This window comes from Armigeres subalbatus, chromosome 1 (genome assembly GCF_024139115.2).
Source record: "Armigeres subalbatus isolate Guangzhou_Male chromosome 1, GZ_Asu_2, whole genome shotgun sequence".
Classification (NCBI taxonomy): Eukaryota; Metazoa; Arthropoda; class Insecta; order Diptera; family Culicidae; genus Armigeres; species Armigeres subalbatus.
In genome coordinates this window covers 251,773,926-251,799,318 of record NC_085139.1, presented here as the reverse complement: position 1 = coordinate 251,799,318, position 25,393 = coordinate 251,773,926, and the positions used below count along the sequence as shown (strand labels likewise).

Genomic DNA, 25,393 nt, shown 5'->3' with positions numbered 1-25,393 from the left:
TTAATAACGTTGTAACGCACACCCAATCGCCAGAACAGAATCAATTACGATTATAATACTGCATACTGAAGAACTGCACTAGTTTGCGGTGTTGCGGTACTGCGGCAGCATGGCAACAACCACCGCGTTAAATGTTGATCTGGATCGCTGATCACGACCGGTTCGTTCCGTCGGGTGTCGAATTTCATCTCTTCTCGATGAATCCACACAAACCAAAAGACTTGCAATATGTAGATTGTGCTGATTGAACGATTTTTTTCTAGTTCCACGACACACTCTTCTTGACTGTGATGGTTACCTTGGAGGTGTTGCGATTCGATGAAGTGCTACTAACAGGAACCAACGGAGTGGATTGCGTTTCGTCGAACCTGGTTATGGCAAAAGAACAGTTAGTGAGATAATTCGTAGGAGCAATTAGAACACAATCGACACAACCAAATTTCTACTTACTAATCGATCGAGATTCGATCACTAATAGAGAAGAAGGGATAGTTCGGATCTAATGAGACTCTCCATTGGCTCATCCTTTTTATAGTATTGTAATATATATTCAAAAATGTTGCTTGCGATTCAATAAGAGATATATATTCTGGTTTGCAAAACAATTTAGTTTTCAAAATTTCTTCGATTCGCACTATACTTGGATACTCACGATTGCAAAAGGACAAAAAAACGGAAGGATAAATGCTATTTTTTCGATAAAGAATACTGACGTTTGAACTCCAATTAGAACACAAGAAAAAGTTGGAAAGATTGCGACGAAATAATTGGAAAGATATGAGATAACTACTATCTAAACATGGATTATACACGGAAACAGAAAGACCGGATCCAAAAACACGAAATAATGAAATCAAACAATAGATTACTGTTCGTCCTTGTCCTTGGCGCCGTGCTTCAGGATTCTGGTGAACTCAATGTAGTCGAACATGGTATTCTTGATCGGCGCCTCGCGGAACATCTCGTCCACATCCTCGTCGGTAAACCGATCGCCCATCGTGGTCAACAGTTCCCGCAGGCGCTCCTCGTTGATCATACCGGTGTTGTCCTCGTCAAAGCATCCGAATGCGTTCTTAATAACATCCTCCGGATCGGTTCCCTGCAGCCGTTCGCCGAACAGCGTCAGGAACATGGTGAAGTTGATCGGCCCGGGCGCTTCGTTCATCATCCCCTCCAGGTAGTCCTCGGTCGGGTTCTTACCGAGCGAGGCCAGCATGTCGTGCAGGTCTTCCTTCTCGATGAAGCCGTCCCGGTTCTGGTCGATCATGTTGAAGGCCTCCTTGAACTCGGCAATCTGGGCCTGGTCGAACATGGCGAAAACGTTCGAGGTGGCGCGCTGGGCACGCTTCTTGGTCGTTCCACGACGGCCGGCCGTTTTGCGGGAAGACATGTTTGTGCTGGTGTGGTGCGACGGGGGTTATCTGAAATGAAGAGAGGATAAAAGGCGGGTGTTAAAATATTGCGCTACTTATATGTGCACATCTTTGTTATCAATTCTTGGAAATATTATATTAGTTAGTAATTTTGTTGGACTCTATTGAATTTCTTCAAATTAATACACAAGAAATTCCGTTGAGGAATAGAAAAACTTTTAAGATTTCCTCATCGTTCAAGAATTGCGAACTGCGAACACACATGCTTTTTAATAGGAGCCGAATAAAATTTGCAATTCAAACGCAACGGTGCCAAGTAGCACCGCGTGTCTCCATTCTCATAAATTGTCTATAAAATTGTAATTCTATTTAATACGATGGGGCAAATATCCTGCAACTATTGTAAATATTTTTTTTAACTGGCTTTTCCATTGGCTTCTCAATAAATTAATTAATTGAGTGACCTCTCACCTACTCGATATTGAGAGGACTCTCGAGTTAGGCAGATACAGTGAACTCTCCCTAACGCGATATTTTCCCTTACTCGATGAAATTCAAAGTCCCCTGAATCTAGCATACTGCGTTTCCTCCGCAAATCAATATCTCCCTTATAGTACGTTCAGATTATGAGCTATATCACTTGATATAGAACATCTTGACATCAGTGTTTGTACATCTAGTTTTCAATGGAAATAATGCATATGGCATCTCATGTCAAGATTCGCTATATCAAGAGATATAGCTCATAATCTGAACGTACTATAACTCGATGTTCTCTAAGTCGAAGTAATTATCCAATGTACATTTTTACCTCGCTAACTCGATGTTGTCTGAAACAGTTACATGCACGATATAGTAATAGGTTAGAAGTGAAAAATGATAAGCGAGAAGTGAGAAATGAGAAGTGAGAAGTGCGAAATAATAAGTGAGCAGGGGCAAGTGAGAAATTCGAAGTGCGAAATGAGTTGTGACCAGTGAAAAGTAAGAAGTGAGAAATTAGAAAGGAAAAGTGATAAGTGAGCAATAAGAACTCAGAAGTGAGATATAAAAAGCTATAAGTGAGAAGTGAGATGAGTGATTTGAGAAGTGAAAAAGGAATGGTGAGAAGTGAAAAGTTAAAAGTGGGCTGTGAGAAATTCGAATTAAAAAGGGTGAATGAGTAGAGGGAAGTGAGAAGTTAGAAATTTGTAGTACGAAGTAGTAGTAAAAAGTTGTGATGTGAGATATGCGAAGTGAGAAGTGAGCAATGAATAGTGAGAAGTGAGAAGTGAATAGTGGGGTGAGGGAGGTGAGAAGAGGGAAGTAAGAGTTAAGTAGTGAGAAATGAGGAGTGAGAAGGGAGTTGTGAGAAGGCAGTTGTAAGAAATGAGAAGTAAGAAACGAGAAATAAGTAACGAGATTTCTTCTCTTTCCTTCTTTTTCTTCCTCCTTCCTGTGTCTTTCTTCTTCTTCATGTCTTATATTTCTCCGCTCATTTCTCACTACTCAATATCACCCTTCTCACTACCCAATTATCTTCTCTCACAGCTCACCTTTTTCTCTTGTTTATCTCACTACCCACATCCTACTTCTCACTTTGCAACTATCACATCTCACTTCTCACTCCTTACTTCTCATTTCTCACTTCCCACTACTCACATGTTACTGCACACATCTTACTACTCAATGCTCACATGTTTCTCAGTGCTCACTCCTCACTACTCTGTACTCACTTCTAACATCTGATTTCTCACTTCTCAGTTCTTCCTGTTCACTATGCACTTCGAACATCTCACTTAATAAGGAAACAAATTTAAACTAATCGGCCAAACAACATTCAGCCAAATATAAATGTTTTCCTTATCTCGAACCTCCCTAACTCGATGATCCCTTCAATATCGAGTAAGGGACAGTTCACTGTATCGAGAGAAGAAAACTTTTTTTGACGTAGGACTACGTTTTCTATATTTAGGTACACTTTACGATTGCGAAAATCGGGGACCGTCACGAAAATATGATAGACTTCAAACTTCAATATCTAAGCCGTTTCTCGATGAATTTAAATTTTTTTTTGACCATTCGATCAAGGATGAGTCAACGCTTCTTCGTATTTCTTCGAAAATACTAATTTTTAACTATTTATTATCGATAATTGTCAACCAACCAATCACGCACATGCATCACTAGCACAGACATCAAAAATCAATCACTTGCTGGTGTGGTTCTAATCCTCAGTTTGAACAACACACTCAGTTTTTATTTCTGCAGCTCGGCAAAAATCCGCACAGCCGTGCGCCAGCAAAATAAATAACTGATATTCCGGCAAAAATAGCGTTTGTTAGCTGATTTTCGGCAAATTATTTGCTGATTATCAGCAATTTTGACAGAAATCTCGGCAAAAAACATGTTTGCTGGGGCACGGCTGTGCGATTCTCGGTAAAAGTTCAACATTTTGCAGAGATCCCGGTAAAAAAGTTAAGTGTGAAGGTTTCACGTAGAGCATACTCATCAAAGCGATCGCTGCGGAGCGGACACAGCATCACGGAGGCGCTAAAAACATTTTCAAAGGAAATCCATCACATTGGTGGTGGTGCTCGATGTGTTGCTGCAGATCATTCAACCTCAACGAACCAGCATTTCATATGAAGATAGGGTTGACCATAAAAATAGCACTGTGGCGATCCCGCACCGCCAGTGCCGATGCTGAATTTTTTTTTACAAATTGTGGTGTCAGCTAGTTGAAAAGTAGCATTGGGAAAAGAAAAAAGAAAAATTGGTTCTTCTCAGGACCAACATTTTATGTAAGAAAGAGTTAATTGCGAAAATGGACTGTTTCGGTGGCATTCGGTTTGGCGTGGTAGGTTGGTTGCTGTTAGTAATTCCATCCATTAAAATTTACTGCATCATCTCCCTCCGACGCGCTATCTAATTCGCTATTTACGATTGAGTTTTGCACAGTCGGATCAACCTTCGTTTGTATAAAATGGTGGCTTTTGTATAATATCAATGAAGACGCCACCTCAGGGGTAACTATCTACAGCAACCACCCATCGGTGAACGTCGCTCGGACAGACAGGTGTCAATTGACTTAAGAGATAATGTTTTGTAATATAAAGAAACTTCGTCTTGAGTCAAATTTTTGTTGTTATTCCTGGCAACAATACGCATCTTAGATAACCAACATCTCATAACCAAATTCAGAATCTTGCGAAAAAAAATTCAAAGGATTTTTAGGTCCGGTCCGTTGTCTGCGGAATCCCGACCAAAATGGCTCGCGCGCGTCGTAAAGCAGCTTTCTTATGTCAAATGAAATAATTTTATTAGCCCCGCCCCTTCGTTAATCATTCTGAGTGCACATTATATTTACACCTATATCAGATAACAAAGGGGCGGAGCTAACGGGCTTAATTTATTGAATACAAGAAAGCTGCTTACCAGCGCGCGCGAGCCATTTTGATCGGGATTTCGCAGAGAGCGGTTGAACAAGATTTTAGGCAGAGCGGACGCAGCGGAGCGAACACAGCAGCACCGCTCTGGTAGCATTTTCAAAGGAAAATCATCGAATTGGTAGTGGAAGTCTGCGTTGGTGGTCGTCATTCAACCTCAACAACAAATTAAAATCTTGTGAGGAAATTCCATTTGACTGCTACTGACGCCATCCATTTGAACAAACTCATTGCATCATCTCCCTCCGAAGCGCGCTAGTGGTTGTGCTACCAAAAGGCAACTTTCTGTCGTCGCCAAACGATGGTAACCCGGAAAAAATCGATATCATTTCTAATGACTAACGAAACAAAACCAAAGAATCTTGCCAGAAAATTTCACTTTCCGTCAACGACGGCCAAATCGATGAAGACGATACCTTAGTGGAAAATGTCGTTTAGCTGCCTTAGTTTTTCAAATGGCGCATTATTAAAAACAATAAATCTTTCCAAAATCGTCATTGTCGTTTAAACAGCCGTTTAAACAACAGTCTGGTTGTCTGGGTAAACAATTTTCCCAACGGTCAAAACCTATTCTTGGATAAATAGTTTAAGTCCTGAGTTGTAATATATTCTTGAAGTCCCGCTCACTTTGCCACCAGAGTTATAGAAAACGATGGATGTACGCTTCCATCGCGTGCGGAAATCGAACGTTGCAAATTAATATATTTGTGTTTGGTTTCGCGCCACCTCCGATTCTGCTTATTTTTCTTTTATTCCGGACATATTTGAGCATAATGTCTTCTAGGATTCTGATAATATCCACTGGAAGATATGCGAGTGGCTTCAGTGGCAATGCGGCCGATGAGTTGTTCTTTTTCCATGGCTAATTCATCCAACTGGGAGCTACTTTCAGTTTCTTGATTCGGTTGACCTCCGAGCAGTTTGCACAATGCTAATAAATTTACACAAATTATGATGAAAATTACCCTCCATTTCGTATAGCTACGTAGTCCTACGTCACCTTTGCGTACAACTCGATTGGGCTGCACCTTTGAGTTTTTCTCCAAAATATTAAACACTTTTCATAGCATGTAGAAATATGGTTTAGGGTCATATTTGGCCGAACGCCATTTGGTCGAATGCCGTTTGGCTGAATAGTTAAAATTGTTTTCTTATTAACTAAAGGGAAAAGTAGGGCGTTGGAAGTGAATAGTAAAAAGTGAGAACTTAGAATAAAGAGAAGAGATATCAGAAATGAGTACAAAGAAAAGAGAAGTGAGAAGTGAGCACTGAGAAATGGAAGTGTGTACTGAGTAGTGAGATATGTGCAGTAACAAGTGATAAGAAAGAAAAAAGAAGAAGGAAAAAAAGATGAAGAAGGAAGTGGGAAGGAATAAGGATTAATTTCACAATTTCCTATTCTCACTTCTCTCTCACATCTCACTTCTCACTTCTCCTTCTCTTTACTCGGTCCTCACTGCTCATTTCTCATTTCTCATTTCTCACTTCTAACTTTTCACTTCGCGCTTCTCATTGCTCACTACTCACCTCTTAGTACTTTTCCCTCCTACCTCACTACGCACTTCTCACTAAAATAAAATTTCTCATTTCTTTTTTTTTAATCACTCAATTTTCACTATTCGTAATCTAAGTTTTTTTTTTAAATAGTCGACCAAATAACCCGATTGGCTAAACGGCAGTCAGCCAAATGATCCGACACTTGTATATCGTGCATTTGAACTGTTTCTGACAACATTGCGTTAACTATGTGAAAATGTATTGAAAAAAAGAATCTTCAGAGATCGAAGTGTGCTAAGTTTTAAATCGGACGTTTTTTCCTCGCAGGTCAAATTTTCGAACTATCCTTTTAAGAAATATTTGTTTGAGTTGCAATTTTTTCCTTTAATTTTATTACTGCAGTATATTTAGTTAGTTAATTAACTGTTTTAAAAGCTTCAATTCTCTAATACAAGTTTGTATAAGTTGTGTTGAACCATGTTTTGTGTTGAAATAAAGATAAAGATAAAGAAACCCAGAACGATCGTGCGTTTATCGCAGTGACCGGTTCTGCTGTGCGGGCGAGTAAATTAATAAGAAACTGAAACTATCAGCGCATGTTTATTCGTGTTTTGTATTGGACGTAGAACGATCGGAGATCGCGTCCATATTTTCATAGCAAAGCAGAACGATCGGTCGGTCACCGAAATTTTGTTCTGCTTTGTGCGGGTGAGTAAAAAAAATTTGAAAGTAAAAGTTTAGATTGCGTTCAGAAATATTTCTTCAGTGAGCAGAACGATCGGCCGGTCTTTGAAATTTTGTTTTGCTTTGTGTGGAAAGCAGAACGATCGGCCGGTCACCGGAATTTTGTTCTGCTTCGTGCGGCCTTTAAAAAAATATTTGTTTTCATCGATCAAACTACACGCTATACACGGCATACATCCAACATCCCAGTGTTTTCTCGTGGAAGTGCAGATGACTCGTCGGCTTCTATCAAAGCGAGAATCATGTCAACATTCTTCTACCCATTCCTTAATTGATTTGCATTCGGACACGGCCGGCGCTGGTATTGCTTATTTTTAGGTCACCAGTTCTTACACATTGAAAATGATGTTAGTCCTAAACTTCATCTGTTGGTTCTCTGTGTAATTACAGCTGACCTGGCAATAACGGAGTAGCTACCGTGGGCGGTCAATTTCATGCTCATAAAAAAATAAAAATCTGAAAATGTTAAATTCCTCTTCAAATATTTAAGTGTGGCCACAAAATTTTAAAGGGGGCAGAAGCAGAAGAAGATATTAAAATTTGTATCGGGTACATGAACAACATGTTGAGTATTTTTTAGGACTCAATTAGTAGCGCTTTTTGTGTGAATGATGAAAAAATAAAAAGTAAAACATTTGAAAAAAGTGTAGGACAACCAGGCTTGCCAAAAACTCCTCGCCGAGTAGAAAATGAGCAAGAGCAAGAGTTTTTTTTGAGGAGCAGAAGTAAGCATCAAAACTCTCAACATTGCGCATCATTAAACCCGAGCTTGTGCGTCGCAAAACAAGAGCGAGTCTATCTATTCATCTTTTTCTTGTGGTGCGTCACTCACTTACACTCACACTCAAAACAGCCTCCAAGATTTTTTCACATACAACGCGTCGCTCCGGAGGCTCAATGAATGCTCTTTCGCCCGACGCCTCACTCACATGTGTTTTTATTTTGCTTTTCCTCACTCTGCGTTTTTGTACCTCTGCTTTTTTACGTTTCCACTCAATTGTGAGGATGCGAAGGCAGCATTTTGCTGATGATGATTATATTTGACTCTGGCGAGGATGAGGAGTTTTATCAAGCCTGAGGACAACTCTGTCCACAAGATTCTAATGAACGGTATGAAGAAAAATGAGATTAAAAAAAACAAATTCAATTATGTGTAAACTAGTCAAAAGTAGCCGTAACTTAGCGATAAAACATTCCCACAATGTTAAATGTCATTATAAACTGTTGCTATTGTGAATACCTCTACCAGTCTTGTGAACACCAAACAATTCGAAGCTATCGTAATCGTGCATCACATCTACAAACCAGCCCTTATCAGGCAATGAACGACGAAGAAGCTTATTTCGCGACACAAATCCAATAATGAGTCATGACTTGTCAGTTAAATGTACATATTCGAAAAGGAAACACCCAATAAGATACCATTTCTGAAGAGATTGAAACGAACTTTCATCCTCAATATCAACCTGTCCGAAATTCCGTCATTTCCGCAATCACGACCTCAAACCCATTTCAATTAATCACATTTGTATATTTTTCACCTCAATGGCACGCAAATGCACCCGCCAGCCACAACAAATTTCTTCCCGGAACCCACGCAAATGGCCTTTCCGCGCACAGATTGCGCCTCACTATGACTCGAGGTCACACCGTCTTTCTTCATTTCCATCGTGTCCGAGTTTATCAGGTTTACAACGCAGGGTGAATCAACTTCATTCGACGTTTTGAATCACAACGGCCATCAATCACTCACCAAAAAAATAAACTAATCCTAAACAGATCGATGGACGATATCACCGAGGATCAATACTGCTGCAGTCTTTTGTGTTTCTAGTTTCAAGTCGACCTGTGCTGTGCTGTGACCGAGATTAGGATTCAGACTGGGTCTGCTTCGGACGAGTCGCGAGCGAGGACTGAATGTGTAAGCGCAAAAGCGCGTTCCGTTGCGCTTCGCGTGTACTGAGTCAATCACACCGTCGGTCGTCGTCACTTACTCATTACGACTGTAATGCGCTGGCTGCGACTTGGTGGTATGGCCGATCGGAACCGCTGACGTGAGCCAGATGTTGATGGTAAAATTTGTCGTTTTATCCAAGCGCCACTCGGACGTTGGGTTCCAGTGATACGCTTGAAGATTCGGCAGGCCTGTTGAAAGCTGTGTTTGGTTGATTCTTACTTATTCGCACCAACATATTCCACCGGACGGGTAATGCTTGTGCACAATAAGTCCATATTCGAACGTTGAACGAGGTCATCAGTTTGTCATCGGTGTCAAGTCGCCACTGGCGTAGCCAGATGGCTTGCCACAAATAATCAAGTGCCTCCATACAGTTAGTGCGGTTAGAGTGCGGGCATTACGCTGATAATTTTTATGTTCTGAGTTTTTCCCGGATTTTTGTTAATTTTGGGATCAATTGTTGCGAAATAATAATTTTATGTACGGGCACGATTTTCGTTCATATATAAAAAGCGGTTTCTAGCTCTTGGGGGCCCTCCTTAGCCGTGCGGTAAGATGCACGGCTACAAAGCAAGACCATGCTGAGGGTGGCTGGATTCGATTCCCGGTGCCGGTCTAGGCAATTTTTGGATTGGAAATTGTCTCGACTTCCCTGGGCATAAAAGTATCATCGTGTTAGCCTCATGATATACGAATGCAAAAATGGTAACATGGCTTAGAAACCTCGCAGTTAATAACTGTGGAAGTGCTTAATGAACACTAAGCTGCGAGGCGGCTCTGTCCCAGAGTGGGGATGTAATGCCAATAAGAAGAAGAAGAAGCTCTTGCTAAAAATTTGAGACTATGGGAATGCACGAACAAATTAAGCGTCAGAATACATTGGAAAAATGGTAAGCTGATCTTGTAACCTGTGAAACAATAATATTTTTTACCACTAAATATACTTGTCAGACTCAAAGAGAGATCGAAGTAGTTTGTGATAGCGTGTTTTTTGTAAGTGTCAGAATTCTTCCTCGCGTCCTAACGTTTACAATTCAGCCAATTATTCGTTATTGATAATGAATAACATGAATCTTTAAAGACAAGAATTCAGCAACAGGTAATGAATGCGAATATGAGTGATGCTATCATACATCGAGAAGCAAAATATTGGTAAAGCTAGTGTTCCTTGAGGAACCATATGCTTGGCAATCGATTGAACGAATGGTGGTAAAACACTTTGTTTGATTATAAAAGGCAAGTTTCTAAGTTTGTCTTCCAAATAAATAACAACTAGTTAGAAGATATCAAACCTAGCCTCTTATTCTGGAAGTGTTCCGAATATAACAGTTGGGGACGAGGATTTAGAACCTGAACCAATGGCGGAACTTCAAGAAGCAATTCTCCAGATGGCGGTGCTCCTGCAAAAGCTAGCGCACCATACTCCAGCCCAAGATGAATACACTACTAGGTGCTCCAATCTGCCAAGTTTATGGAAGAGAAGAACGCTGGGGTGGTGTATTCCTCTTGTTCTAGCCCCTAGCAACCCGGAGCAAACGCTTAAGGTCACTCCTCACGGAATCCAAGTTTCAAAGTGCTCGCTTTTTCAAGGGCACACCACTCGATACGGAAGCAACGCACAACTTTTTTTTTATTATTTCACGCATGCTGCTAAATCAACAAAAATGACAGTTGTGCGCCGTCACCGTATCGAGTGGTATGCTCCCGAAAACGCGAGCACTTTGAAACTTGGATTCCGTGAGGAGTGTCCTTAAGGCCTTGGCAATGAACATCAGCGAATTTTCTTTCAACCAAGAATCCTTACCAGCTGCTTTATTATTATCCTTACCAGCTGCTTAGATTCAGATTAAAAAAATATGAATGTCAGTGCAGACCTAACTTTACTTGTCATGAAACGTCACCGCAGACCTAGCTGAAAATGTTTAATAAATGGGGAGTATCGATACTGATAATTTGCTTGAAAACAATAAAAAGCAGAAAATTATATTGAACATTATCAATCTATATTTGAAACGACGGTTGTTGAACAAAAAATGCCTAATACAATCGAACTGTGAAACTCGTTTGAAAATGGTGTCCATTATAAAAAGAAAAGGAGACGTCTAGGATACATCTTCTTGCATTGATTCCCTTTGCTTATCGCTTATTAATTATTAAAGATAATGTCTGCATCGCTCGTTTCACGTTCTTCATACACACTTAAATTAGTTTGCCGACCTCAGCAAAATTTTCACCGAGATTCCAACAGCCGACATCTCGGTAATTTTTTTACCGAATTTCAGCGATTCTTTTACCGAAATTTCGTCATAATTTTACAGAAATTCAGCAAAGTTCATTTTCTACCGAGATCTCGGTAACGATTACTCGGTAAAGCTTACTGAAATCTCGGTGAAAGTTTTACCGAGATTCGTGGAAATTATTGCCGAGATCCCGGCTGTTGGATTCTCGGCAATCGTAAAATTTCAAATTTTAAGTGTGTAAGTCAACCCAATCCGCAGCTACAGTAAAATTTTTTTTTCGTAATTTTAATCGTAAATAGTCGGGTTTTGACGATTTGAAAAAATCTGTATTCCGAATCTGGCATATATGGTGAAAGCATGGAAGAGAGATTTCGTTTTGAAACTTCCGTCTTTTCCCACCCGTTATGAAACAAGCTACTTCGAAATGCAAAAGAAAACAAAAACACATTTGCCAAAATGAATAATCAATCCTTGCCAACCATTTCTTTAAGTTTCATCAAAATTCTTCATATCAAATTTTAAAAGTTTTCTCATGAACCATCGATAGCGATCGATGTCGTTTCATAAAGAATTTTAAATTACTCAAAAATCGCAAAAGTTTTTTTTTTCAAAATATCGATACCGTTAAAACGGTTAAAACGATATTATTTTTCACCGTATTACTTTATCGATATGTTCGAATTTTTGATAAGAACTTTAATTGTCGGTTCTTCAGAGGAACATCAAGAGTTTACTTTTATGCAGATTTTTATTTATTTATTTATTTGCCTAATCGTTAATCGAACCTGGAAGAAAGAATACTGTGGAACCTTTGCTCAGAGATCTTAATCATTAGACCACAATGTAGTTTTGATTGGTAATAGCTAAATTACATTAACATTATATCCCATATAATTTTCATTCAAATATAATCAATATGTAGGGGAATTGTTTTCCTTACCCCAAAACATCAATTACCGGAAATGTCCTTGTGAAATGGTTTTTTATGACGACAAGGCTATCCCTTCATAATCAAAAAGCTAATGTCGTTTTATTCAATAAATTTTTATCTCAAAAATATAAACTTCTGGAGATCAACAAACGCCAAAATACCGATGATTCGATGAACAAAAAGAGATAAAGGTGTAGTGGTGATCATTTATGAAATAACGTTTCATGAATGCTCATGTCGTTATTGCGAAATGGTAAAGATGTTCCGGTGTTCATCTTTAAAATGCCTTTTCAAACTATATCATTGCATTGATTTACGAGAATTTAGATAACGATTCATTGAAATTTATGTCATTATTAGGAATAAATAAGTGTGGAGAATTATATAAATTTTATATAAATGACTTGGAATGAGTTTTGGTTGTTGATTTTGTCGAGATAGATGCTGACAAGAGATTCGTGATTTATTTATACTTATTTTAATCCGCCGCATTTTGTGGTTCCCTCCATACGGAAGCGAAAATCGACTATGTTCCGGGCACTTCTTAATTTAATACTCCGGGAGAGAGAGTTTCACGAGACACTTCATATTTCAAATTCCCGCACTCGGAACGTTATCTGAAACTCGAAAAAGTCACGCACCGGCTTCAATGAAATCAACGAAAACATCGATGACACGCAAAACAAAAATTGGTCAGTCCGTGTGACGCTTGCTTTGGTATATTTTGCTTGTCGATAATTTTCTTGCGTCATGACGTTTAATTTTATTGTTATTTCGTGTGTAGTATCTGGATCTCCCTCCCAGCGTTTGCTTTGCGTTTAACAGTTTTCCCATGGGAAATGTGTCAAACGCAACGCAAACGTATCCTATGTGCGGGGCTCTTAAGAATCAAATAAATCCACGGCACGGCAAATGCTGGGTAAAGCGTACCATTGGTACTTCGCGTACCTGAAGGAATAAAATAGACCCCATCTTGCGGTCCTTAGCCTCTTACCCAGCAACTCCTATCCCTACCTCCCCGTGGTGCTGGCCGGGATACGAGCAACCTTAGGGAAGATCGGGTAACCAACCCCGGTGGGAACTATGGTCGTATGCTGACAGAGAAGGGGGGTTTGCTCCTCTCCGGAGGTGCAAATCTTACTGAGCGTCTGTTCTCCATGTCAGGATCGGCTCACAACAGCATCTGTTCTCCATGTTAGGGGCGGCTGATCATCGTCCGAGTGCCAGCGAGTGAAACTGTGCACCATGGTCAACCAGGAATAAGGAGGAATGGTCCTCCGGAAATTTAGGGGGTTTAGGCCCTGCAAGCCAGCCTTTAAAAAAACATACGTAACGAACAATCAACAAGAGAGTACGGACCGGAACCATCGGCGAAGACCACTGCGACGAAAAGGGGCTAGCGATTGGAAACTCGGTTCGTGGAACTGCAAATCTCTCAACTTCATCGGGAGCACACGCATACTCGCCGATGTGCTCAAGGACCGGCATCGTAGCGCTGCAGGAGGTTTGTTGGAAGGGATCAATGGTGCGAACGTTTAGAGGTAATCATACCATCTACCAGAGCTGCGGCAACACACACGAGCTGGGAACAGCTTTCATAGTGATGGGCGATATGCAAAGGCGCGTGATCGGTTGGTGGCCGATCAATAAAAGAATGTGCAGGTTGAGGATCAAAGGCCGGTTCTTCAACTTCAGCATAATCAACGTCCATAGCCCACACTCCGGAAGCACTGATGATGATAAGGACGCATTCTACGCGCAGCTGGAACGTGAGTACGACAGCTGCCCAAGCCACGACGTCAAAATCATCATAGGAGATTTGAACGCTCAGGTTGGCCAAGAGGAGGAGTTTAGACCGACTATTGGAAAGTTCAGCGCTCACCGGCTGACGAACGAAAACGGCCTACGACTAATTGATTTCGCCGCCTCCAAGAATATGGCCATTCGCAGCACACCTGGAGATCACCACTGCAGACAGAATCACAAATCGACCACGTTCTGATTGATGGACGGCACTTCTCCGACTTTATCGACGTCAGGACATATCGTGGCGCTAACATCGACTCTGACCACTATCTGGTGATGGTTAAAGTTAAACTGCGCCCAAAACTATCCGTCATCAACAATGTTCGGTACCGACGACCGCCGCGGTAGGACCTAGAGCGACTGAAGCAACCTGATGTCGCCACTGCATACGCGCAGCATCTCGAGGCAGCGTTGCCGGAAGAGGGTGAGCTCGATGGGGCCCCTCTTGAGGACTGCTGGAATACACTCAAAGCAGCCATTAACGACGCAGCGGAGAACAACGTCGGGTATATGGGTCGAAGTCGACGGAACGATTGGTTCGACGAAGAGTGCAGACAGATTCTGGAGGAGAAGGACGCAGCGCGGGTGGTCGCGCTGCAGCAAGGTTCCCGGCAGAACGTGGAACGTCATAGACGGAAGCGGAGTGCGAGGAGATGGAACAGCTGTGCCGTTCTCAAGAAACACAAAAGTTCTACCAGAAGCTCAACGAATCCCGCAAAGGCTTCGTGCCGCGAGCCGAAATTTGCCGGGATAAGGATGGGAGCATCTTGATGGGACGAACGTGTGGTGATCGAAAGGTGGAAGCAGCACTACGAGGAACATTTGAAAGGCGCTGAGAGTACAGGCAGTGAAAGTCAAGGCAGCAGAGGAGATGACTACGTCAGTTCAGCGGACGATGGAAGCCAACCAGCCTCCACCTTGAGGGAAGTTAAGGATGCCATTCAACAGCTAAAGCCAATAAAGCAGCTGGTAAGAATGGTATCGGAGCTGAGCTCATCAAGATGGGCCCGGAAAAGCTAGCCACTTGCCTGCACAAATTGATAGTCAGAATCTGGGAAACCGAACAGCTACCGGAAGAGTGGAAGGAAGGGGTTATATGCCCCATCTACAAGAAAGGCGACAAACTGGAGTGTGAGAACTTTCGAGCGATCACCATCCTTAATGCCGCCTACAAAGTGATATCCCAGATCATCTTCCGTCGTCTGTCACCATTAGTGAACGAGTTCGTGGGAAGTTATCAAGCCGGCTTCGTTGACGGCCGCTCGACAACGGACCAGATTTTTACTGTACGGCAAATCCTTCAAAAATGCCGTGAATACCAGGTCCCAACGCATCATCTGTTCGTTGATTTCAAGGCGACATACGACAGTATAGACCGCGTAGAGCTATGGAAAATTATGGACGAGAATAGCTTCCCTGGGAAGCTTACCAGACTGATCAAAGCAACGGTGGATGGTGTGCAAAACTGTATGAAGATTTCGGGCGAACACTCCAGTTCGTTCGAATCGCGCCGGGGACTAAGACAAGGTGATGGACTTTCGTGCCTGTTGTTCAACATTGCGCTAGAAGGTGTCATGCGGAGAGCCGGGTGTAACAGCCGGGGTACGATTTTCAACAGATCCAGTCAATTTATTTGTTTCGTGGATGACATGGACATTTTCGGCCGAACAGCGTTGCCCGGCTATCGCTTTAACCTGTTGCCAGGTTAGATTTCGGTCGACTTCTTTTATTTCTTTATTGAGGCTTCGCCGCCATGAGCCTCTGGGTCTGACTCTGCTGCGATGTCCCGCTGGGTTCCAGCTAATGCTTGTTTACAGATTTCGTTTCCGCCCCTACGTAGAGTGTGGCCGACCCAGCCCCACTTCCGATCCCGAATTTCTGTTGCTATCGGCCTCTGGTGACAACGACGATGGAGCTCGTTGTTTGAGATCCAGTTGTGAGGCCACCAGGCCCGAATTATATACCGCAGGCATCTGTTAATGAACACCTGCAGCCGATGAGTGTTCTCCACTGATACACACCATGTTTCGCTAGCGTATAACAGCACAGATTTCACGTTAGAGTTGAAAATTCGTATTTTGGTGCGTTCACTTATCTGCCTGTTTTTTCCAGATATTTCTAAAACTCGCAAAGGCAGCCCTTGCTTTCTTGATCCGTGCGCCTATTTCGATCTTGGTACCATCGTCTACCACCAAAATATTGGAAGGTTTCAATATTCTCCATAGGTTGCCCGGCTACTGTGAAACTGGAAGGGGTCACCGCGTTCACATCCAACGATTTGATTTTGTTGACGTTGATGACTAAACCTGCCGATGAGGAGCGCTTGGCAAGCTCGTTAAGCTTACTCTGCATGTCAGAGCGCCGTTGAGCGAGGAGTGCAACGTCATCAGCCAATTCGAAGTCGTTTAGGTGCTCCATGGTTATAGGCTGCCATAACAGCCCGCGGTTTGGTTCACGGTCAATCGCATCTACCAGAATCTCGTCGATTACGATGAGGAACAGTAACGGTGATAGAATACATCCTTGCCTCACACCAGCTACGACCCGGATAGGGTCGGACAGGACCCCATTGTGCAGCACTCAGCTTTTTCGTAGTCAATGAATACCAAGTAAAGGGACTCTTGGAATTCGTTGACCTGCTCCAGAATGATGCGGAGCGTGACAATATGGTCCACACAGGATCTTCCGGCACGGAATCCGGCTTGCTTCCGCCGGAGAGTCGCATCGATCTTCTCCTGAATCCGGGCTAGGATAATTTTGCACAGAACTTTGAGAACGGTACACAGCAACATAATGCCTCGCCAGTTATCGCATACAGTCAGGTCACCCTTTTTGGGCACCTTCACTAAGATACCTTGCATCCAGTCGACCGGGAAAGTTGCGGTGTCCCAGATATTCCGAAATAAACGATGCAGTAGTTGAGCGGATGTCATGGGGTCAGCTTTGAGCATCTCGGCTGATATGCGGTCGACCCCTGGGGCTTTATTCGATTTCATGCTTTGGATGGCTGTTTGAATCTCTAGCAGTGATGGAGCTTTGGTATTGACGCGTGTTATACGTCGGATCCTAGGCAGATCATGCCGAGGTGGTGATGACCTGGCTGGCACTTGAAAAAGTTGTTCGAAGTGCTCGAACCAGCGATTCAGCTGTTCAGTTTGGTCGGTCAATAACTGATCATTCGCGTCTTTCACAGGCATCGTTGCATTCATCTTCGCCCCGCTTAAGCGTCGTGAGATATCGTAGAGGAGGCGAATGTCCCCGGTTGCGGCGGCTCTCTCTCCTTCGTCGGCCAGAGAGTCTGCCCACGCTCGCTTGTCCCGTCGACATGAGCGTTTTACTTCCTTCTCAAGAGCCGCGTATCGTTGACGGGCTAAGACTTTGGCTCCTCTGGTTTTCGATCGCTCTATCGCGGCTTTGGCTTCTCTTCGCTCCTTTATCTTCCTCCAGGTCTCATCGGTGATCCATTGTTTTCTCTGGGTGCGTAGTTCGCCCAGATTGTTCTCGCTGGTGGCGATGAAGGCATTCTTGATGGCGGTCCATTAGTCTTCCACGCTGCCACCTTCCGGAATATCTGCAGCACGCGTCTCCAGTTCTTCAACGAAGGACCGTTTCACCGTGGCATCTTCCAGTCGGCGTGTGTTGAATCGTCGTCCAACTCTTTCCTCCTGCCGACGAATCCGCGCAATGCGCAGGCGTATTTCGCCGATGAGGAGGTGATGATCAGACGCGATATCGGCACTACGTTTATTCCGTACATCAAGAAGGCTCCGTTTCCATTTTCGGCTGATGCAGATGTGGTCGATTTGATTTTCTGTAAAGCCGTCACGGGAGACCCACGTGACCTTGTGAACCGGTCGATGAGGGAAGAGCGATCCCCCGATCATCATGTCGTTATCAACACAAAATTCTGCGAACAGCTCTCCGTTTTCGCTCATTTCTCCGAGACCATGGTTCGAGTTGTCGGATCCGATCTTCGCATTGAAGTCGCCCAAACAGATCTTGATATCATCCTTCGGAATTCTATCTGCGACGGCATTGATTTGACTGTAGAAGTTCTCTTTGTCAGAAGAAACTGCGGTCAAAAAAGATTCGCCACCGCACCAAATGTGTCATGTACAAGACGCTTATAAGACCGGTTGTCCTCTACGGACATGAAACATGGACAATGCTCGAGGAGGACTTACAAGCACTCGGAGTATTCGAGAGACGGGTGCTTAGGACCATCTTTGGCGGTGTGCAAGAAGACGGTGTGTGGCGGCGAAGAATGAACCATGAGCTCGCCCAGCTCTACGGCGAACCCAGTATTCAGAAGGTAACTAAGCCGGAAGGGTACGATGGGCAGGGCATGTTGCAAGAATGCCGGACAGCAACCCTGCAAAGATGGTGTTCGCTTCCGATCCGGCAGGTACGAGACGACGTGGAGCGCAGCGAGCGAGATGGGTAGACCAGGTGCAGAACGACTTGGCGAGCGTGGGGCGTATCCGAGGATGGAGAGATGCGGCCTCGAACCGTGTATTGTGGCGTCAAATTGTTGATTCAGTGTTATCTGTTTAGATGTAGACTAAATAAATGAAAATGACCTATCTGTCTGTCCTATCCTATACCGAAACTGATATACTACCGGAAATATCGTTTGGTCATTTGACCGAAAAAGACGTTTGGTCAAATAAATCATTTGACCGAAAATACCGAAAAAGAAAAGGCAATTTGGCCGAATCGATCATGCGACTTCAGCCAGACGGCCATTTTCGAGCTGTTGACCATGTCGATTAAACAACTTTGTTAAAGACAACGATTTTTCCGGACGATTGTCGCTTTGGCCAAATGAAATTTTTGGTCAAGCCGTTCTTCATTTTTAACCGTTTTCGTCTTTTCGGTCAAACGACCCTTTCCCATTTTTAGTAATTTTCCCAGGAATTTTCCGAAGAATATCCTATGAGCCAAGCAAAGATTGTTCCGTAGTAATCAAAAAAAAAATCGAAAAAGAAAACGGCGGTTCGTAAAAATTTAAAAATTGATTGTTCAAATTCTGGAAAGGTTTAGTGAAAATTCCTCGTGGACATTTTGAAGAGTTTCCTATATGCGCAGAAAAATCATGTACGATTGAAACAACTGTTTCGTTTGTTGCATCAAACAACGAGTACGAGAGTTGTTGTTTCAATTTTCAAATTTGTTGTTTCAACACTGATTCACTGCTTTATTCAATCCTGTATCGTATGACTGAAACAATAATATTGTTCTTATGACATTCATTTTTAAATTCGATCCTATTGTAGTCACTTTTTCCTCTTTTGTTGATGTCATCATATTGTCGATAAAGTAGTTTCTAACCAATTTCGTAAGTAAAAACAATCATGAATATTGTTGTTCTGATGTATTATTTTCAGGGTTCGTACTTTTTCGGTGACACGAAAACAAGCGATTTCAGGCCGGAGGAGAATCTTTTTTAGCGGTCTGTGGCGATAAACATCTTTCTCACTCTCCTTTTTTTCTAGAGCAGGCCTGAAAAAAACGAAAATCGTGCCTATTTGATGATTTTTTTCGTTTCATCATTCTTACACCTCACTCATTTTCCGCGAAAATGTTCAATGTGCGTTTTATAAAAAAAATAAGACTGCAACGGGATTTAAACCCAGAGCACCAACAAGAATGGCACTGGGTTGCGCTCACTCTAGCCCTACCGCCACGTGACTGCTTGTTGGGATAAGTTATTTGTTCCATGAAGGCTACCTACTCTTGTTTGGTGAAGACACGAAAACGATAAAAGAAGTGAGAAAACAAGCAAATCAACTATTCGATCTCCAGCTTCTGATCCGTCTTAAAAATGTGAGGCGAAGGCAATACCAAAGAACTCGCGATCCCGCGTTGTAAGTTATTTGGCGAGATTTGCAAAATGTAATTAAAAAACCCAGATTAATCCACCTAGCAGTGATGATGCCTTTCTCGTGCATTATAAAATATATTGAAAAAATCACATAAGAAAGGTCAAAAAAGCTCTTTAGGAGAATAGATCACATTTTTTCGATAATTTTGCATGTTTTTGCATTAGTTAAAATGCATTGCCACCATTTCCGAAAAAAAAAATTTTCGGTTTTGAATTTTTTTCCAAGGGGGGACCCTTGGGAAAAAACAATGATTTTTCAATAATTCCGAAATGCAATGTCCGATCGAAACAATTTTCAATAGCAAACAATGGGACCGTTGCTAGTAAATTTTTTTTTTCATCCTGTTTGGTTAATTTATTAAACAAATGTTTTCAATTGGCATACTTTCCAGATAAATAGAAAAACGCCAAAGTTATTCCAATTTTGAAGGCGGACAAAAATCCAGCTGAGGCTTCTAGTTATCGCCCAATCAGTTTGCTTTCTTTAATAAGCAAACTGTTTGAAAAGATTATTTTAAATAGAATGATGGTTCTTATTAATGACAATTCTATGTTTGCTGATGAGCAATTTGGTTTTCGCCAATGGGCATTCAACCACTCATCAGTTATTAAGAGTTACGAACTTAATTCGGCTCAACAAATCTGAAGTATATTCGACTGGAGTTGCTCTTCTTGATATAGAGAAAGCATTTGACAGTGTTTGGCATGAAAGTTTGATTGTAAAATTGATGAATTTAAGTTTTCCTCTGTACATTATTAAACTGATCCAAAATTATTTATCAGATCGCTCACTGCAGGTAAACTATCAGAAAACAAAATTTTATAGATTACCTTAGATTGCAAAAAAGTTTGGATATTTCCTCCACTTACTTGCAAAAATGGACAATTTCCCCGAATGCTTCCAAAACTCAGCTTACAATTTTCCCACATAAGCCGAGAGCTTATTTGAAACCTTCTAGCAGACATATTGTTACTATGAATGGGGTTCCAATTTACTGGTCTGGCGAAGCTAAATATTTATGACTTATGCTAGATCAAAAATTAACTTTTAAAAGTCACATTGAAGGCATGCAAGCCAAATGTAACATTATTAAGTTTAAAAACATCAAGCGCAGAACGGATACCATGCGCCTTACCCATGTCACCCCTTGGGATTTATTGCACTCCAAGAAACCTCTTACTACGCCCATGGTTGATGGTCGTCGCTCACTGCTGGAAAGTCTCGACAGACAGATATTAAAAGGCCACGAAACGTACGCGAACGAGACGCAAGCAAAAACGGGGTACAGCGTAAAAACATTACCCGTATATGGACATCTTGAAATCTCCAGCTCTACGTGCTGTGGTCTGTGGTGTCGTCAATTCACAGGCCTTTGGCAAGTTTGGAACTCTATCACAAATGCAATGCATTTGAGAAAAACTGTACGATCACTATTTTTTTTAAATGCACCTTACCATTATCAGAAACAATGCAATTTTTCCGCCAGGTTCGAGATCTACTAGCTTAAACATGATCATCTGGTCATCTTGAGAACGAAGTTGATTTGCCCAAAAATGGGCAACTCCGACGAAACCGGTCTTCGATTAATTACAACCAAAGTCGGTAAAGTTGAAATCGCATTGCATAACAGAAACAATTGTAATTATATTTGCTAAACGGCTTGTCCAAGTTGGCCCAACGGGGTTGAATTATTACGATGCTCAACTTTTCACATATTGCACGGCATGACTCCACGCAAGTCCGGAAGTCGAGACAAAAATAAACCCAAATCAGCGATCGGAAATCGACATTTCCCTCGTCGGCGATTCATTGTTTACTCGACACTATTTGGTTTATTACTAATCACCACATAAATACCCCAATTCAACTAACGAACCAGGGGACTATGCCCCGCACAGAGAAAGAAGTTCTGACGTCAGCCAAATGGAATTCAAGGGCCTCGATCCTCGATCGGTGACAAACATTGGTTGCACAAAGCAGTTGAAAAAAAAAAACATGAGCTTGTGTTTGTCGGAAAAGCATCACTTTGAACACTCCCGTTGCACAATTTCTTTCACCAACGTATAATTTTACTACCGCACTAGTGAAATGTAAATAAACTTACCGGAAAAGCGATGGAAAACTGTGGAAAATCGGCGAAACAAGACGCACTTGAACTTTTCTGACTCACTCGCGATTTTGTTGGATTTTGCTTTCGTTTCTTTTTGTTCGCGAGATCAGAAGGTACACGGTGGAAAGCGAACCGAGTTGACTGACAGATTGAATACCACACGGAAATCAAACAAAAGTTGCAAAACTGATTTTTTTTTCGATCTGAGGCAGTGCTGCGAGAATTATCAAAAGGTGTGGGAGAGAGATCCCCGAATAGAAATGAACCATTTATCGAATCGGTAAAATTCTCGCTTAACTTTTCAAAAGGTCCTAAGTAACATTTTTTTCATGAATAAATTTGAATAGCGCAATCAATAGAACAGCATGAAAGCTATTGATTGCTGTATTCAAATTAATTCATGAAAAAAATGTTACTTAGGACCTTTTGAAAAGTTAAGCGAGTATTGTTCAGTTTCTATTCATATGGAGTGATAGGGTAAAGCGACCAATAGTGAACCCCCAGCCAATAGTGGACCCTCTTGCCATTTTTGCATTATTACTGCACAATGTCAACATTTTGCTATGAAATTCTATTGGGAGAACCTAAGTTACAGTCCTATGATTTGATTACATGCGTTGGAAATGCTATGGAAAGTCCAATTAGATGATTTTTTACAATTCTATAAAAAATAAACACGAGAGTGTCCATTATAGGAATATTTTGGGGGGTCCATAAAAGGGAAGAAGAACGTCCCGAAACGGGACATGAAAATCAAATGAAGTGTCGACTATAGGGAAGCAATTTCCTATTATGGACCCCCAGGGGGTCTACTATAGGGTGAATTCAGTTAGACTTTAAAATGTTAATTTCATCAAATAACGTTGTGTATTTGGGTGGTTTATGTATGTATTGTGAAGAGGGGATACAGAGCTTGTTGTTAGATATCAAGCAGAGTTAATATGTTGAAAATGTCTAAGCCTTATGACAGGAAGATCTAAATTCCGCTACTAGGGGGTCCACTATTGGGCATTTTACCCTAATTATTCTGAGTAAGACCACGTTCAGATTAAAAATACTACAATAAGAGATCGGCGTAGACGCCATCTTGTTTCCAATCGAACCTTCAAAAGCGGTTCCAATTCGACTTGTTTACATTTGGCAGCCATAAGAGGCAAGCAAAAAGTTCAAGTGATGCCAGTATTATTTTCACGTTTTCATGCTTTTTCATACGTTGCCATTTCAATAGTTTTTCCCTCCGCCGGTCTCTGGTTATAGCGTTGCTAGTTCAGATTGGTGATATCCAGCTTTTCGCGCACGGTAATGGCGGCTCTGTGGGTTTAAAAGTGTATCCGTCCCTGTACTTCTTTGACATCTGGCTTGGGTTTGACATTATCATCCTGTGTGGAGCGAGACAGCCCTGTTGTATACCAGTCGATACAGTCGGGATTCGCTGGTTGGGATTTTAAAATACTTGGGTCACTTTTTAGTTGGGCCTCCACTGGCTGGGCTATGGACCAACTAAAAAGCAACCGTACGTCAAATTCATTGTAAACAAGGAAAACGGGATTGGGCGTCACTGAACATCATTTGTGATGTTCAAGTCAAAATTCGTGCTAAAATGGCTGTCAGTTGACCCAACTAAAAAACCGAATTCGTTAGTTGGGCCGAGGTCGTGGCCCAACCAGCGAATCGCGACTGTATTATATGCTGCGTATGCCGTCTTTGTGTTGGTGACGAGCAAGCAGCCAAGCATCGTTCTCCCTCAGTCAGAGTCCAACAGTGATCCGAGTAAGGCGATACCTGCGCCGAGTGCAATAATGCGCAATGGGTGATTTCCTGGCACAGCAGCAAGCTACACACCTCCTGTTCCAGGGCGAGGGGAGAATTTTAACTTATGATGTATATCAGCGCACACATAACCATTCTCCACGCGAACTACTAATAAAATATATATCCAAATAAACTTTATGTGTGGTCTCAAATTACCAATTATTTAATTTATGTGTGGTTCTATATTGATTATATTAGGGTGGAGCTGTTGCAAAAATTTATATCGGCGACACATATATCTTATATAGATATTTTTGGCAGTGTACAGTTCTATCACAGACAAACAGACGTAACAGCTTGAACATTTTTCTGAAAAGTCCATCACCCAACTCTTCTATCACCATCTTGCGAGCATGTTACACGAAACAATGTTTCGTATGACATTGTCACCAGAAGGCGCTGGAGTGAAATGTCAAACTCGAAGAATTACGACGCTAGCGCCTCTAATTGTGAAGCACGCAATCAATCAAGTTCAAATTGATTGTTGAAGTCATGCTCGAAGGTAATTTCTCCAGTGTTACGTCTGTTTGTCTGTGGTTCTATGATTTGATTACATGCATTGGAAATGCTATGGAAAGTAAAATTAAATGATTTTCTACAATTCTATAAAAAATAAACACGAGAGTGTCCATTATGGGAATATTTTGGGGGGTCCATAATAGGGCGGTAGAACGTCCCGAAACGGAACATAAAAATCAAATGAAGTGTCGACAAAATTCCTATTATGGACCCCCAGGGGTTCTACTATAGCCCTCTCCATCTCCATCAATGTTGGTGGCGTGTTTACAAAATTTTCCTTTGTTTACTGTTAGAACTGTCATATTTTTCTTGTTTGCTGTTAGAAAACAACAAACAATCCGTTGATACACCAAGAAAAAGATCGCAAATTTTAACTAGACATCAGGTGAAAATGAAAATTTTCATTTTCATTCAGTGTGCAGCGAAAAAAAAATTCACTCTGTGATTGTGTTGGTAAAATAAGCTTGGAGACCTCAATAGGGCGAATTCAGTCAGACTTTAAAATGTTAATTTCAACGAATAACGTCGTGTATTTGAGTGTTTTATGCTGGGTACTGCGGATAGAGCCGCTTTTCTGCGCTCAAGCGAGCAGAGGGATATTTTGAAATCACTCCCATAAACAAAATTATTTTGCAGTTACTTGGCTGTCAAACATTTCCCGCTCTTCGAATTTCTCTTTCCACGCTGCATGAGAGCGCACAAATGCGCTAGACTCTACATGACTTCACTATTGTTTACATACATTCATGCTCCAATCAGCTGCTGAATCTCGTGAAATTTCGTAACGAGTGCTTTTTAGTTGCATTCCCACTAATTTTCCACTCGAATATAATATAATGTGAAATATGATGTGAGAATGTTTGTTACAAAGAATACAAAACTCAAACAAAGTTTATTTTTATTTTTTCCCAAAATAATAACAATACTTCTCAATATTAGATCAGAAACGAGCATAACCACAATATTCAATGTTTGGCTCCGGCACAATAGAAAATTTTGGCTTCAGTTTGACAACCAAATCGATTCTATCCGCACCACCCAGGTTTTATGTATGTATCGTGAAGAGGAGATGCAGAACTTGGTATTAGATGTCA

The 25,393-nt window shown here is 41.7% G+C and overlaps 1 protein-coding gene across 2 annotated transcripts; it reads right to left on the bottom strand.

Annotated features, from left to right (window-relative positions):
- Positions 1 to 523: 523 nt before the first annotated feature.
- On the bottom strand, positions 524 to 22,117 carry LOC134206633 (myosin regulatory light chain sqh). 2 transcript variants are annotated; one of them, XM_062682362.1, is made up of 2 exons: positions 21,963 to 22,117; positions 524 to 1,421 (listed from the first exon to the last, which is right to left on the bottom strand). In XM_062682362.1, the coding sequence occupies exon 2, from the start codon at positions 1,388 to 1,390 to the stop codon at positions 866 to 868; it is 525 nt and encodes a 174-aa protein (XP_062538346.1). In that variant the 5' UTR covers positions 1,391 to 1,421; positions 21,963 to 22,117; the 3' UTR covers positions 524 to 865. The 2 variants fall into 2 exon arrangements, with proteins under 2 accessions (XP_062538346.1, XP_062538347.1); XM_062682363.1 differs by lacking the exon at positions 21,963 to 22,117 and adding an exon at positions 8,793 to 8,952.
- Between the last annotated feature and the right edge of the window lie 3,276 nt (positions 22,118 to 25,393).

Excerpts from the sequence above, each read along its gene's own strand:
- LOC134206633 (XM_062682362.1), bottom strand. The coding sequence starts at position 1,390 with ATGTCTTCCCGCAAAACGGCCGGCCGTCGTGGAACGACCAAGAAGCGT.